The 15,017-nt window shown below is 45.9% G+C and overlaps 1 protein-coding gene across 2 annotated transcripts in view; it reads right to left on the bottom strand.

Moving 5' to 3' along the window:
* Positions 1 to 13,432: 13,432 nt before the first annotated feature.
* HMCN1 (hemicentin 1) overlaps positions 13,433 to 15,017 on the bottom strand; it is a 327,054-nt gene continuing 325,469 nt past the window's right edge. Inside the window, exon 107 of one of the 2 annotated variants that reach the window (XM_073356688.1) lies at positions 13,433 to 14,804. In XM_073356688.1, coding sequence (XP_073212789.1) covers positions 14,438 to 14,804 — 367 coding nt within the window. In that variant the 3' untranslated portion in view covers positions 13,433 to 14,437. The remainder of the gene's footprint in view (positions 14,805 to 15,017) is intronic. The other variant, XM_073356687.1, reaches the window with a different exon arrangement.

The raw sequence follows: 15,017 nt of genomic DNA, 5'->3' as shown, positions 1-15,017 counted from the left end.
TGTTTTTGTTAAAATTGTTTTTAACTAAAATAGCGAAATGAAATATTTAAAAACAAACAAACCTTTTTTTAAAAAAACAACCACCATTTTTGCTGTTAACAAGCATGTTATCTCTGGAGACATAAATCCACAGTTTGAGAACTGCAAAACTAAGCATCTGTGATGATATCTTCTAGACCAATGGTTCCCAAACTTGTTCCGCTGCTTGTGCAGGGAAAGCCCCTGGTGGGCTGGGCCGGTTTTTTTACCTGCCGCGTCCGCAGGTTCAGCCGATCGCGGCTCCCAGTGGCCGTGGTTCGCTGCTCCAAGCCAATTCCTGGAGCAGCGAACCGTGGCCACTGGGAGCCGCGATCAGCCGAACCTGCGGACGCGGCAGGTAAACAAACCGGCTGGCCAGCCAGGGGGCTTTCCCTGCACAAGCAGCGGGACAAGTTTGGGAACCACTGTTCAGTCTAGAACACTGAGTCCAATTGGGTAGATAGAAAGATTAACCTAAATAATCTATACAGAAGCCCCTGGAACCCCATAAAATAAGGTCCCTAATCCATGAACTATTGCAACTCATTTACAAAACTTTTCTTAAAGTTACATGACTATATTGTGTCATACGATAGAATTAGAATTTATAATCCCTATTCCATGATGAGATATCTTTGAGTGATAATGTATCTTAAATAAAACTATCTTTAGACAGGTTTTTTCCTCAAAAAGCATTCTATCAAAAAAAATCATTGATTTTTTTATCCACCCTGGGTTTGACTATCACAGCCGCAATATCTTGATTGGTTTAAGAGGCAGTATGGCAAGTGACCTTCTTTTGAGCCTCTGCCTGAATGACTACGCCCATCAGGGAACGGGTGGTATTGCCACATAACTTGTCCCAGTGCTGCATGTCCTGTCCTGAGCTGTACGTAATTGGAGGGTGGATACTCAGATTCCAGCCACATGAGCTAATCACATATTTTGAGTTTCGTCATTTTAATAGTTTTATTTGAGGTGCCTTTGAAATTCAGCTGCCAGTACTAGAAATGCATCTGAGCTGAAGAGATACTAGACCTCCCATTTGAACCAATAGTCCTGACATATCTACAACACTGATTTAAGAGCGGCCATCACTTTCGTCTCATTCTGCTCAGTTATTACTTGCATTCTGCTATTACTTACTGCAGCATTGTATGTCTGAATCTCAATTGACAGGGCTGCTTTATAGGTCAGGCCCTAATCCTTCTGACTGCGGCTATCCATCCTCTCCAATGTGCACTGATGATTTATTCTTCTGATGATAGCACCTAGGGGCTAGGCACTGCAGAAACACATAGTGAGATAGAGTTCCCATCCCAAAGGATTTAGAAGTCTGTTAGGTCAAATCTTCAGTTGGTGTGAATTGGCATAACTCCATTACATTCAACAAGCTGGTTAACTGGGTCCTCCATCTTCAGCAAATGTTATTACTCTGTTACAGCCGGAGCCTTTATTATCTCTCATGTGGATATTGCCTTGAGGCAGGGATCATCAGAGATTTCATCCTTCCTGAGCCCCCTTCTGGGGGTTTTTCCACTGGTGGCCTGATCCAGGCCTAGAAGTGTGATTAGATCCAAAAGGGCAGAACAAATAATATGTAGGGATCCCTTCACCCACCACTAAAATGCAGCCACATCTGAAATGAGACTGCAAGTGTTTGACAGAGAACAGTGAAGATGAGCATACCCCACTGCAACTTGAGACCGTTACTCCTTGTTCTGTCATCTGCTACCACTGAGAACAGTCTAGATCCATCCTCTTTTGAACCCCTTTCAGGTAGTTGAAAGCAGCTATCAAATCCCCCCTCATTCTTCTCTTCTGCAGACTAAACAATCCCAGTTCCCTCAGCCTCTCCTCATAACTCATGTGTTCCAGTCCCCTAATCATTTTTGTTGTCCTCCGCTGGACATTTTCCAATTTTTCCACATCCTTCTTGTAGTGTGAGGCCAAAAACTGGACACAGTACTCCAGATGAGGCCTCACCAATGTCAAATAGAGGGGAACGATCACGTCCCTCAATTTGCTGGCAATGCCCCTACTTATACATCCCAAAATGCCATTGGCCTTCTTGACAACAAGGGCACACTGTTGACTCATATCCAGCTTCTAGTCCACGGTAACCCCTAGGTCCTTTTCTGCAGAACTGCTGCCTAGCCATTCGGTCCCTAGTCTGTAGCAGTGCATGGGATTCTTCCATCCTAAGTGCAGGACTCTGCACTTGTCCTTGTTGAACCTCATCAGATTTCTTTTGGCCCAATCCTCTAATTTGTCTAGGGACCTCTGTATCCTATCCATACCCTCCAACGTATTTACCTCTCCTCCCAGTTTAGTGTCATCTGCAAACTTGCTGAGGGTGCAATCCACACCATCCTCCAGATCATTTATGAAGATATTGAACAAAACCAGCCCGAGGACCGACCCTTGGGGCACTCCACTTGATACCAGCTGCCAACTAGACATGGAGCCATTGATCACTACCCTTTGAGCCCGACAATCTAGCCAGCTTTCTATCCACCTTATCGTCCATTCATCCAGGCCATATTTCTTTAACTTACTGGCAAGAATACTGTGGGAGACCATGTCAAAAGCTTTGCTAAAGTCAAGGAACAACACGTCCACTGCTTTCCCCTCATCCACAGAGCCAGTTATCTCATCATAGAAGGCAATTAGATTAGTCAGGCATGACTTGCCCTTGGTGAATCCATGCTGACTGTTCCTGATCACTTTCCTCTCCTCTAAGGGCTTCAGAATTGATTCCTTGAGGACCTGCTCCATGATTTTTCCGGGGACTGAGATGAGGCTGACTTGCCTGTAGTTCCCAGGATACTCCTTCTTCCCTTTTTTAAAGATGGGCACTACATTAGCCTTTTTTCAGTCGTCCAGGACCTCCCCCGATCGCCATGAGTTTTCAAAGATAATGGCCAATGGCTCTGCAATCACATCCGCCAACTCCTTTAGCACTCTCGGATGCAGCGCATCCGGCCCCATGGACTTGTGCTCGTCCAGCTTTTCTAAATAGTCCTGAACCATTTCTTTCTTCACAGAGGGCTGGTCACCTCCTCCCTATGCTGTGCTGCCCAGTGCAGCAGTCTGGGAGCTGACCTTGTTCGTGAAGACAGAGGCAAAAAAAGCATTGAGTACATTAGCTTTTTCCACATCCTCTGTCACTAGGTTGCCTCCCTCATTCAGGAAGGGGCCCACACTTTCTTCTTGTTGCTAACATATCTGAAGAAACGCTTCTTGTTACTCTTAACATCTCTTGCTAGCTGCAACTCCAGGTGCGATTTGGCCTTTCTGATTTCAGTCCTGCATGCCCGAGCAATATTTTTATACTCTTGCCTGGTCATTTGTCCAATCTTCCACTTCTTGTAAGCTTCTTTTTTGTGTTTAAGATCAGCAAGGATTTCACTGTTAAGCCAAGCTGGTCGCCTGCCATATTTACTATTCTTTCTATACATCGGGATGGTTTGTTCCTGCAACCTCAATAAGGATTCTTTCAAATACAGTCAGCTCTCCTGGACTCCTTTCCCCCTCATGTTATTCTCCCAGGGGATCCTGCCCATCAGTTCCCTGAGGTTGTCAAATTCTGCTTTTCTGAAGTCTAGGGTCCGTATTCTGCTGCTCTCCTTTCTTCCCTGTGTCAGGATCCTGAACTCGACCATTTCATGGTCACTTGCCTCCCAGGTTCCCATCCCCTGTTGCTTCCCCTACTAATTCTTCCCGGTTTGTGAGCAGCAGGTCAAGAAAAGCTCTGCCCCTAGTTGGTTCCTCCAGCACTTGCACCAGGAAATTGTCCCCTACGCTTTCCAAAAACTTCCCGGATTGTCTGTGCACTACTGTATTGCTCTCCCAGCAGATATCAGGGTGATTGAAGTCTCCCATAAGAACCAGAGCCTGCGATCTAGTAACTTCCTTTAGTTGCCGGAAGAAAGCCTCGTCCACCTCATCCCCCTGATCCGGTGGTCTATAGCAGACTCCCACCACGACATCACCCTTGTTGCTCACACTTCTAAACTTAATCCAGAGACACTCAGGTTTTTCTGCAGTTTCATACTGGAGCTCTGAGCAGTCATACTGCTCTCTTACATACAATGCAACTCCCCCACCTTTTCTGCCCTGCCTGTCCTTCCTGAACAGTTTATATCCATCCATGACAGTGCTCCAGTCATGTGAGTTGTCCCACCAAGTCTCTGTTATTCCAATCACATCATAATTCCTTGACTTTGCCAGGACTTCCAGTTCTCCCTGCCTGTTTCCCAGGCTAATTGCCTGAGTTAGAGTTTACTTAGGCATCAGGTTTAAAATCCCTGCTCTTTCCAAATGTGCCACAGAATCTTAATAACCAATGGTGGTCAGGACTTCCACATTATGTCCTTCCTCTAGGTTCTCTGACATTATGCCTGAGGCCTCGATTCAGTACTGATGCTCAGGGAGGAGTGCTACTTACTGAATCACCAGCATGGCTTCCTGCAGTTCCAGATGTTCCTTCTATATCACTATGAAAGTACAGACCCAGCCACACTCAGCATGGGAGATCTCGCCTGGTTACAACACAAGGTGGATAGGGCAGTCCGCTGAAGCACTATTCTAAATTCCAACCAAGAGGGGGCACTAAAGCACATGCACGCAGGAATTCAATAACAGTGCAAAGCACTGACTGATTGCTAATAAAGTTGCATATTAGGGAGGAATCTAATGCACTGCTGCAGCCAAAATGCCACATTTTGGAATTCAATTTCTTCTAGATTATAGGAGGCAAGGATGTTTTGTGGGAGAGGGAATGTATTAAGTAAAATGGACAGCGTAATGTCCTAATAAAAGCTCAACTTCACCATCTTATTCTTTTAGAATAAACAGGGCATAGATGAGAGAGAACACAGCTATCTTTGCAGAACAGTAAAAAGATCCTGGAATAAAGAATACTGTGATGGAATTATAGTTTAAAAGCTAGCCAATGCTTTGAGAGAGAAGGTAACCAATACCACAAAGAAGGCACAATATCTCAGCCCAAATAAAACTGCAGTCTATCATGAAGTCTATTTTAGTTACATAAAGGTCAAACAAAGAAACCGTATATTTCACCTAATATCTAGAAACAGTAACAGCTGAGCATTCACTATCGGAGATGTACAGAGCTGATATCAAATATGAATTCATGCTATGATGGATAATCTTGATGTGGAACTGAGCTTCAGGAGATTCATGAAAGCAGATGCATGCAGTTAACTCGAAAAGCCACAGGATGTCATACTCAAACTATCAAAATCTATAGGCTCCTCTCTTGACGGTGTGGCATACCGTTCACATGCGTTGCTACAGTTTTCCCAGAAATATTTAGAATATGCTGTATTTGAATATTTTAATCTGTGTCTGATGTGTTTTTAATAATCACCAATCTCCTTCAGAACTTTGTAACTGTTACCGCAGAGTAAATATTTTAGGAATGCTGTGAATACTGTATGTGCCCAGTGACAGAGGGGCAGCCGTAATACAGACAGCAGTTGTGTGCATTCTGCTCTATTCAGCTACTCAAGCAGTTAGTTACCCCATGTGTGAGTGAATGACAGCTGGCACATATAAAGTTGTTTGTTTTTCTTTTTTTAAATGTAAGCAGAGTCAGGATGAGCTCCACCCTTACGTCTGGTGGTGAAGTGTGGCAAGTTGTGGAAAAGAACTTCAGGGGCCGATCTCATTTGCATAGGCACACCCACCCTGCCTAGAATGAGGCCATAGCTGCCCAAATGGTCACTTTGGCTGTTGTGGGATCCTCAGGGACTCACCATCAACTAAGTAGCACTCGCTAGGCAAGGGACATGGGTTCCAAAACTCTGTGAATTGAGAGAGGCTTGAGACAGGTATTAGTACCTGGTGGTGTGGGCCCCTTTGTGAGGGGATAGGTCCTGCTTTTGAGCAGGGGGTTGGACTAGATGACCTCCTGAGGTCCCTTCCAACCCTTATATTCTATGATTCTCTGATTCGCTGTCTCTCTCCACTATGAAATGTCAGAGCTAATTTTGGGTCTATTAATAGTCTTGGTACAGGTACTGTGCTGAATTCACTTTGGCCTTATGGTGCACCAGCACTAAGGCTCCCACTACTATGAGCTGAAATCACTGAGAGCTGGAATCACTGAGCACTGTGTCAAGTAGTGGGGAGCCGGAAGATCTAGAGTGCAGTGGTGTTGTTTGTGGATAGGCTGGCGGAGTGTTCGTGAGACGGCGTGGTGAGCTGTGCAGAGCGGAGCCATTCGTGAGACGGCGAGGCGAGCTGAGCAGAGCTGTTCGTGAGACGGCGGAGTGGAGTGTTTGTGAGACGGCGAGCTGTGCAGAGTGGAGCCGGTCGTGGTGGAGCGGAGCCGTTCGTGAGACAGCGGAGCAGAGCAGAGCCTTGTGGGGCAGTCAGCTTCAGGACACGTAAGGTGCCCCTTACCTCTTTCCCCCGCCCACAGGCACATTTTAGCCGACTGGGGAGTAACACTCTGCAGATGAACTTTTGAACTCTGGGGCTGGACTTTTTGGACTTTGGGTGATTTGTGGATTGCTGGACCCAAGAGACGTTTGGGTTCTGAGACTCAAGAACCCAAGGGAAAGGATGTGGCCCAATTTGCTGGGGTGGGTCTTTGCTCATGGTTTGGTTAATGAACACTAGTTGTGGTATTTCCCCAATTTAATGCTGATGTCGTTTACCTCATGTTATTAAAGATTCTCTGCTACACCGAGACTCTGTGCTTGCGAGAGGGGAAGTATTGCCTCTTTGAGGCGCCCAGGGGGTGTGTAAGATTTTCCCAGGTCACTGGGTGGGGGCTCGAGCCAGTTTTGCATTTGCTTTGATGAGAGGGAACCCCTGTGTACTGAACCCGGCCCTTGCTGCTATCAACTTGGCCTGGCAGAAGGGTTACATAAATATAAACATTCAATCTGGTATAAGCAAAACACTGATCTACATGGCTAATGTTTAGAATGATTTGAAAATATTTAGATGTAGAAAAATTATTTTAAATGCAGTAGGACCACTGGGGGGGGGGAGAGAAACTGTTTATATCATCTAGTCCAGGGGTGTGGCACTTAATGATAGTTGCTGGGTCAGGGAATAAATTTAGGATTAAATACACTTCTCAGTCCACAGTGGCTCTCCCACTGATGTAAATGGCAGATTGGCATCAGTGGTAGAATCAAGGCCTTTATGTACCAATGGAACTGTTAGTTGATTTATTTAGTACCTTATTGTCATAGTCAAAGAAAAATATCCTCCCCTTTAGGACCATGGCTCTTTCTTCCTCATCCTCCATTCTCGTCTCCCCGGTGTTTCTTTCTTCTTTTCCTTCCCTGACCAATTCTCATTTCTCACTTCCCCCAGGTACTATGCTCCCACCACTTCCTCATTCCATCTGCTTAAAATGATCATCACGGGGACTTACACATGGCACACCGAGGATTTTAACTAGGGCAGGAGTGTTCATGGCTGAGTTATTGGTTCTGGCTGTCTGCAGACTAAGGCAAACATCACTGCTGCCTTTACACTCAGTTCACTTGTTAAAAGTTCTCTTTGCAAACTTGAAGGCGAGAAATTTAGCAGTTGTTTTTTGTTAAATGAAAACTTAGGTTTTGCAGAAACTGAATATGCCACGTGTTCCACATAAATATGTGAAGTGGGCCGGATCAGGCGCCTTAATATTCCTAATCTAGTCTATTTCTGGTTGCTGTGTAACTGTTCCCTATGATAAGACATTGTAGGGAGCCACGGTGGCTCCCCTCCGAACCAGAGGGTAAAGAGCCACCCTGTGAGCCTGAGTGGGCGGGGCAAGGCCAAGCTTCCGCCAATCCCTGGAAGGGGAAGGGTGGGACAGGAAGTACAAAGGGCGGGGCCCTCTGCCCAGTGAGGAGAGCACCAGGGAGGGAGATAGACACAGGCTGCTCCCTCGCGATCCTGCTGCTGACCCAGGCGAAGCCCTGGGCAAGGAGGAACCTGACCGGGGGGAAGGCCTGTGGCAACCAGGGCTGCCGGCCGCTGAATACCCAGAGGACCTGGAGGGGCCTGACTGCAGCCCGGGCCAGCGTGAGTCCGATACCGAGGGGGAGCGGGACTGGCCCGCAGCGGAATACCCGGAGGAACGGAGCTGCCCGCAGCGGAATACCCGGAGGAGATGGAGGGACCGGAGCGACCCGCCTGAGAGAGACTGGGTAGGAAGTCGCCCAGGGGCCCAACTACACCGTGGGGTGGGTGTGTTTGGTCAGCGGGTGCGGATTACCCCGCTGACCCAGGGGCGGGACCTTCGCCTCCCGCCACCGTCAGGGCCCTGGGCTGGAATGCAGTGGAGTTGGGTGGGCCTGCGTTCCCCTACCCGGGCGCTCCCCTGCCGGCGGGGCGCGCTACTGACTCCGGCCGGCGCTCCCCTGCCGGCGGGGCGCGCTACTGACTCCGGCCGGCGCTCCCCTGCCGGCGGGGCGCGCTACTGACTCCGGCCGGCGCTCCCCTGCCGGCGGGGCGCGCTACTGACTCCGGCCGGCGCTCCCCTGCCGGCGGGGCGCGCTACTGACTCCGGCCGGCGCTCCCCTGCCGGCGGGGCGCGCTACTGACTCCGGCCGGCGCTCCCCTGCCGGCGGGGCGCGCTACTGACTCCGGCCGGCGCTCCCCTGCCGGCGGGGCGCGCTACTGACTCCGGCCGGCGCTCCCCTGCCGGCGGGGCGCGCTACTGACTCCGGCCGGCGCTCCCCTGCCGGAGGGGCGCGCTACTGACTCCGGCCGGCGCTCCCCTGCCGGCGGGGCGCGCTACTGACTCCGGCCGGCGCACCTTCCCGCTAATTCCCCAACACCCGGGAGGTGGGGCCGAGGCCTGCCACAGAGACCATTGCTCTCCATCGCCTGTAGGGGCTCGGAGGACTGACCGACGCCTGTCACAGACATCCAGTGCTTTTCTCATTCCAGTTCAAATAACTCTAGTGAAGGGACTTTCACCACATCTCTTGGGAGACATTCCACAGTTTAATAGATGCATTAAAAACATATTCCTGTTTCTCTGCCAAATTTCCTCTCATTATTCCCTGTAAAAATCCTTGGATCAACTTAAGCAATAGCTCTTGCTTTTGGGATTCACAAACTTCAAATATTTCCATCATTATATAATTCTGAGACGAGAAAAATATACTGGCTGCTTTTCCCGTGAAAAATAACTAATTTGCATCTTTCTATAACACATTCATACTTAAAAGATATTCCACCATCACTGAAAGGGTGGGGAAGCATTGTACCTCTGTTAATGGGTCAGTCAAGCAAAGAGATTGGGCAAGATTTCTCCTGCTGGCATAGGAATGGCCCCAAAGGTATTACTTGGCTATTTCCTTCCATTTTCCAGAGACTGTAGGGGGTTAAAATTATGCAGATATCCACTCGTCCTACATCTACATAATGAGACATTTGCATCTGCAAGTATCATACTGGGGCCTTGTTTTAGTACTGACTCAAGGAAAAGTGTCACCTCCAGAAGAACTAACCTTCCTTCCTGCAGCACTTGGATTTTCTCTGTATTTCATCTAACTCTGCATGCGGGTCTTGCCAAGTGCTGTGGCTGATGAGATCCTGTGTCGAATGGGCTACCATTCAGTTCCTTTTTTTTTTTTAAAGGCAATTCCTACAGAAAATTGTAAATATTTTAACCTTTTCTTGAGACTATTATTTTGTGTAGGGACCGTATTTACTTGTGTGCTTGTACACAAAGGGCTTCTCATCTTGAGTGGGGCTTCTGAGTAATACCTTAATGGAAGTGGCAAAAAAAAAAAAAAAGAAAAAAAGATGACTTTAAAACATGGACTTAAGGGCCCAGTGCTGTAGATGCTATGTAGGTTAGTCAGAGAGCGTTCTGTGCATAAACTGGTTGCAGAATTAGGCCCAAAGATAGTGAGCAACAAAACTTTTTAAAAAGGCAAAAAGTTTAATAGCTCTTGCTATATATAGACAATACAATAAACTGTGCCCCTGAAGACTTTTCGAACTTTCCTGAACTATTAAATACAGTAGAATGCTTTCTTCATATAAGGCTTATTTTTGGCTAAGGGTAACTCTGAAACAAACATGTATGTGTTGTGTGGAAGTGCACTCAGTCATTTGACTCTCAACTTTGTTAAAGTTAATTATAAACCCTTTAATAAGAAGCAGCCCACGTTTCAAGGTGCAATTAATATTATGGGAAAGTTTCCATAGATGCCTTTGTGCTGGCTCCATTCGCTCTCAGACTTAGTCCAATGTAGTTGTGATTCTTTTCTCTAAAGTGAAACAGATCAGAAACCCGTTATGTAGTGCAAGATGCGAAGGCAGAGAAAGAGGGCGCATTATACAATGTTTCATTTTTATTTATAATATCCTGTCAGCCAGTAAAAGAGTGAAAATGGTAAAGAGCACAATAACCCTAATCTTTCCATTGCCCAGAGGCTTCCAATCTGTGACATCATTTGAGCATAACTGCTTCCATATGGGGAAGTAGTTTGTTAGCCTGCCCTTCTCCTCCCTTTTTGATCTTGAGTTGACCACCTGAAAAGAGCAAACTTGCTGGAAATGAAGTGGTTGTCTCTGGGGGATTTTAATTGATTTCCCTCTGGAGAGTTCCTGACCCTTAAAGGAATTATCTTGCTTAAACTCTTTCAAAAGGAAGGAAAGCAGAAATGGAGGAATTCAACAAACTTGTCAGCACTGAGAGGGCCTAGAATTATTTGCTGCAGCTTTACATGAAATGTGGATTTTTCTTCCAGCTTCACTCTGTCTAATCATAGTCCCTTGAGAAGGAAATTAACAGAGAACTACAAACTCTTGTTGTCTTTTTTTTTCCCCCACTCTCCTTGCTTTTTTGTGACAATCTTTGCTTCATTCTCCATGGGTTTTTTTTCTTCTATAATCTTAGTTTTAGCAAACTTTTAACATTTAAAAAGTACCCTTTTGATTTGGTTGGTGGCCCTAACTGCAATATTTAGGTGCATGACAAATTAAGAACAATCAACCCTACTTGCTAATATTTTCCCACTTACCTTTAGAGAAATGAAAATACACTGCAAAATCCTGGAATAGAAAGGGATTTCAATATGTTGAGAAATAATGGGATTACTAATACAATAGAGACTAGCAGTATAAAGCCTTAAGCTAAATTGAATGCTTTTAATTATTGTAAATTATTTTAATAATGATTGTAATCTTTTATCCCTTCCTCACTGATGGCTGAAAGTTGTTGTCTGATGGCTTTTAGGGTTACCTATGTGCAGGGCCATCCCTAATTGGGTGCGGAGCCAGAGGCAAATCAGCCTGTATGGGGGCCCCTCGTAACATTTTTTATGCAGGTGAAATCTGGTTACAGTGAACTTCAAGGGCAACCGCTGGCCACAGGTTAAATATTGATAGCACCCAGCTGTATAATTACGTTATATTGTAGTTCTTTTTTATAATTATGACGTTCACATAATTAAAAAAAACCCTCACCGATCATGATCAGTGTCGCACTGCTTACATTCTGAAATCCATCTTCCTGGACTTCCTTGCAGCAAACTCACTTCCCAGGTGCCATATGGTCTTGCTACCCTCTGTGGATTTTTTTTTTAAAATGTAATTACACATTCGCACCACATCAGAGCCCACGTCTTGGGAACTGGGTGGCTCTTGGAGGGCCTATATGTGCCCTGGTGCTGGGGGACCCCAGGACCCTCCAGCATGGGGGAGGGGCTCTAAGATCTGTTTTCTCTGGGGGCTGGGAGGGGAAGGGGAGGTGGAAAAGCAGATGGATAGAGGACCCCAGTCCTGGGGGGGAGGAGGGAAGGGGGTGAGAGAGCAGAGTTGTGGGACCCCAGGTCCTGCTACTGCGGGGAGGGGAACCCAAAGGCTGGAGATCTGAAAGGCAAGGAGGACCCCACCCAGTGCTGGGCGAAGGGAGAAAGGGCAGTGGAAGGGGGAGGTGTGGGACACCAGGGCTGGGCGACAGGCAAGGGATGATGGAGACTACTGGCTGGCACCCACCTGTGCTAGGGGTGAGGGGGCCCCCTGTGCTGGTGGAGGGTCCTGCCGGAAAAGGGGAGGGTCTGTCTGGGGCGGAAGGGCTGGGTCATCCTGCCCTGGCACTAGTGGTTGGGGGGCGCTAGGACTCTGCAGCAGCAGGCAACGCCGGGAGCCAGCAGAGTGGAGCGGGCTGGGGCCGGTTGCTTGCTGCCACAGAGACTGAGCCCAAGCCTGGGGGGGCTGTGGGCAAGAAAAATAAACAAACAACAGGGCCAGTGAGTGCAGGGCGCGGGCCCAACACCTGCTGCTGGCGCCGGGCCACCCTGGAATATGGGGCCCCCCAAAGCATGGGATGGCTCTGCCTATGTGAAATGGGCTGATCTTAGTCCAGTTCTTAGTGGACGGTTGTTTACATCACTAAGCCACCATCTCAAGAAATCCTAACTGGGGCGGTGCCCTGATTAGCGTCAGCAGGAACAACACTCTTGTGGTTTAAAACACTCAGAACTGTCTTCAGTTCCCAGCCCTGCCATAGATTCCATGTATGGTTTTGGGGCAAGTTACTCAAGCAGTCTGTGCATCAGTTTCCCATTTCTTCCACCCTTTTGTGAGTCTTGTGTAAAGAGATGTTTTGGGGCAGGCTATGTGCATGTACGGCACCTAGCACAAAGGGTCCCAGGTCTTGGTAGGAACTTTAGGTACTGCTGCAACATGAAGTCAATCGCTGAACTCTGTGGTGGTCCTGAGGTGCAGTGGTGGGGAGGTTGGTGTAAACTAGCATTGCTGTTGGCCATACTAGCTCTGTTCTGTACATAAAATGACACAGAAATTTCAGGAGTCCTTGTGCTGTATATTTATACCTGCTTACTGTATTTTCCACTCCATGCATCTGATGAAGTGGGTTATTTTCCACAATATATGCCCAAATAAATTTGTTAGTCTCTCAGGTACCACAAGGACTCTTCGTTGTTTTTACTGATACAGACTAACATGGCTACCCCTCTGAAACCTGATAGAAATTTGAGGCACTAGTGTTATCCATCTAGCCCCTTTCAGTGATTTTATGTGTACTATATTGTTCATTAGCAACCTCTAGGAATAGTTACAATAAAACCCAAGTTAGTAACAAAATAATTTCCCTTCTGAGAAACAGTAGTAAAAACCCACTCCCCTGATCAATCAACCCTGTATGAATTAACAGGCCCTGAAGATTCCTGGACTTGGGCTTCATTGATGAATGGGGGACATGGAAAGAATTCCCGAGCTGAGAGCTCTCCCAGTGTGGATGCCTTTAAACTGTACAAATTCAAAAGATTGTCAATTCTTCTTTCATCTGCTGGATTAGAACTAGAGACGTGTGACTAGTTCATAGCAAGTAATTTGTTCTATGAAAAATTCTGCAGTAGTCTCACAGGTTAAGAAAAAGTGAACCTTTATTTGATTATTTCTGATGTAACATTATCCTTTGGTAGAAATGTTGTAAATTAATGTTGTAATTGTAAAACACTCAAGATATTGCATAGAAAATACACACGGGGGAAATCACATATATACATTTCATAAAAATAGAATACATCTTGACAAAATTACTTCCAGAATTTGTTACCACCTTTATACAGTGTATTGACACCTAATATTTTGCTGAACCAAACTTGCTAGATTTTTGGGGAAAAAGTTCCATTTTCAAAAACAACCAACCAGGAGTAGTGGAATGTGGAAGATCTGGAGCTAAATTAATGGGTTACACCAAAATGTCAGAGTAAGATTTTTATCATAAAATATCTGCTTTCTAAGGTGGAAGTAGCTATGTATTTTTTTTCTTCGGAACAGTAATGGCATGGCTGAAATCACATGAATGTCACAGGTTCCTATTCAAAAATTTCCAAGTGAAAATAAGCACCAGTGTGGCATCCATTTTAGCATTTTTGAGTGTAGAGTGGTATTTTTCCTTTTTGACCAAATGAAACAATGTACATACAAACCTATTTGTATCAAGTATTTGGTAAGAAAAATATCATTTTTCAGCAGATAAATTTGTAAAACATTTAGCAACCCTTAAAAACTAGCAGAAATGCTAGTTCTCTGTTTAGCTTCTTAGAATTAGACTGATTTTTGTCTACTACTTTGACCACTAAAATTCCACCTTGCATTTCTGATTTGTTCTGGTGAATTTTCAGAACCATTTGTGGAAAGTTACTGCTCCAGTGTAATAAATAAAGCAAGTGGTAAAGGCTCCTTAGAACCCTGGATTTTTTTTTTAATTGGAATAATGGAAATATTGGCATCTTCAGGGAAAGCACAAGAAAAGAGCATAGCACCACTTTCATGTTGCAAGGTTTGCAACTGTTTTTAAGAGGAGGCAGTACTGTCAGTCTGGAAGTGGTAATACCCACTGGCACTTACGAATATGGTTAAAATACTTCAATTACTGGCTGAAGTGTGCTTTTTAATATGGATAGGCAGACACAGCTATATAAACAATGAAAGTTGTCTGATATTCAATGTTTCCATCAGCGCTGTAGGACAAAGCTCTGACTCTCATCCGGTATGTCTCTGGCACTTGCAGTGGCCTGGTTGTGAACACTACGCCTTTTAAATTTTCATCTCTGAGAGCAAATGGGATTGTTGGGTCCTCATCTACCATTAGGAAAGTTGTTCTGGGATGCATCACTCGATCTTGAGTGTAGACAACCAGTCGAATTAAATCCTGATTGGCAGCTATCCCAAATGGCAGGGAAACAAGTTTGTATTCCAAGGCATACGGGCTAAGAGCACATTCCAAATCATTAGATGGGCAGGTCTTAAGACAGAAGCTAGGAATAAAAACAATACTTTGAAGTAGCTAGGCAGAAGGTATTATACAGGTCACTACAATTTAGTACAGTATTAGGGCATTATGCAGCAAAGGCCAAATTCCAGTACACACGCATGACATGCAGTTACTTCAGCGTACACAACCTGATCTTGTTTCTTTGAAACCACAACCAAGTTTCACTGATAATAGAATGCACTGGAAGCCACAGAGA

This window comes from Lepidochelys kempii, chromosome 8 (assembly GCF_965140265.1).
Source record: "Lepidochelys kempii isolate rLepKem1 chromosome 8, rLepKem1.hap2, whole genome shotgun sequence".
Taxonomy (NCBI): Eukaryota; Metazoa; Chordata; order Testudines; family Cheloniidae; genus Lepidochelys; species Lepidochelys kempii.
The sequence above is the reverse complement of the archived record's forward strand: the minus strand, read 5'-3'. Positions and strand labels throughout refer to the sequence as shown.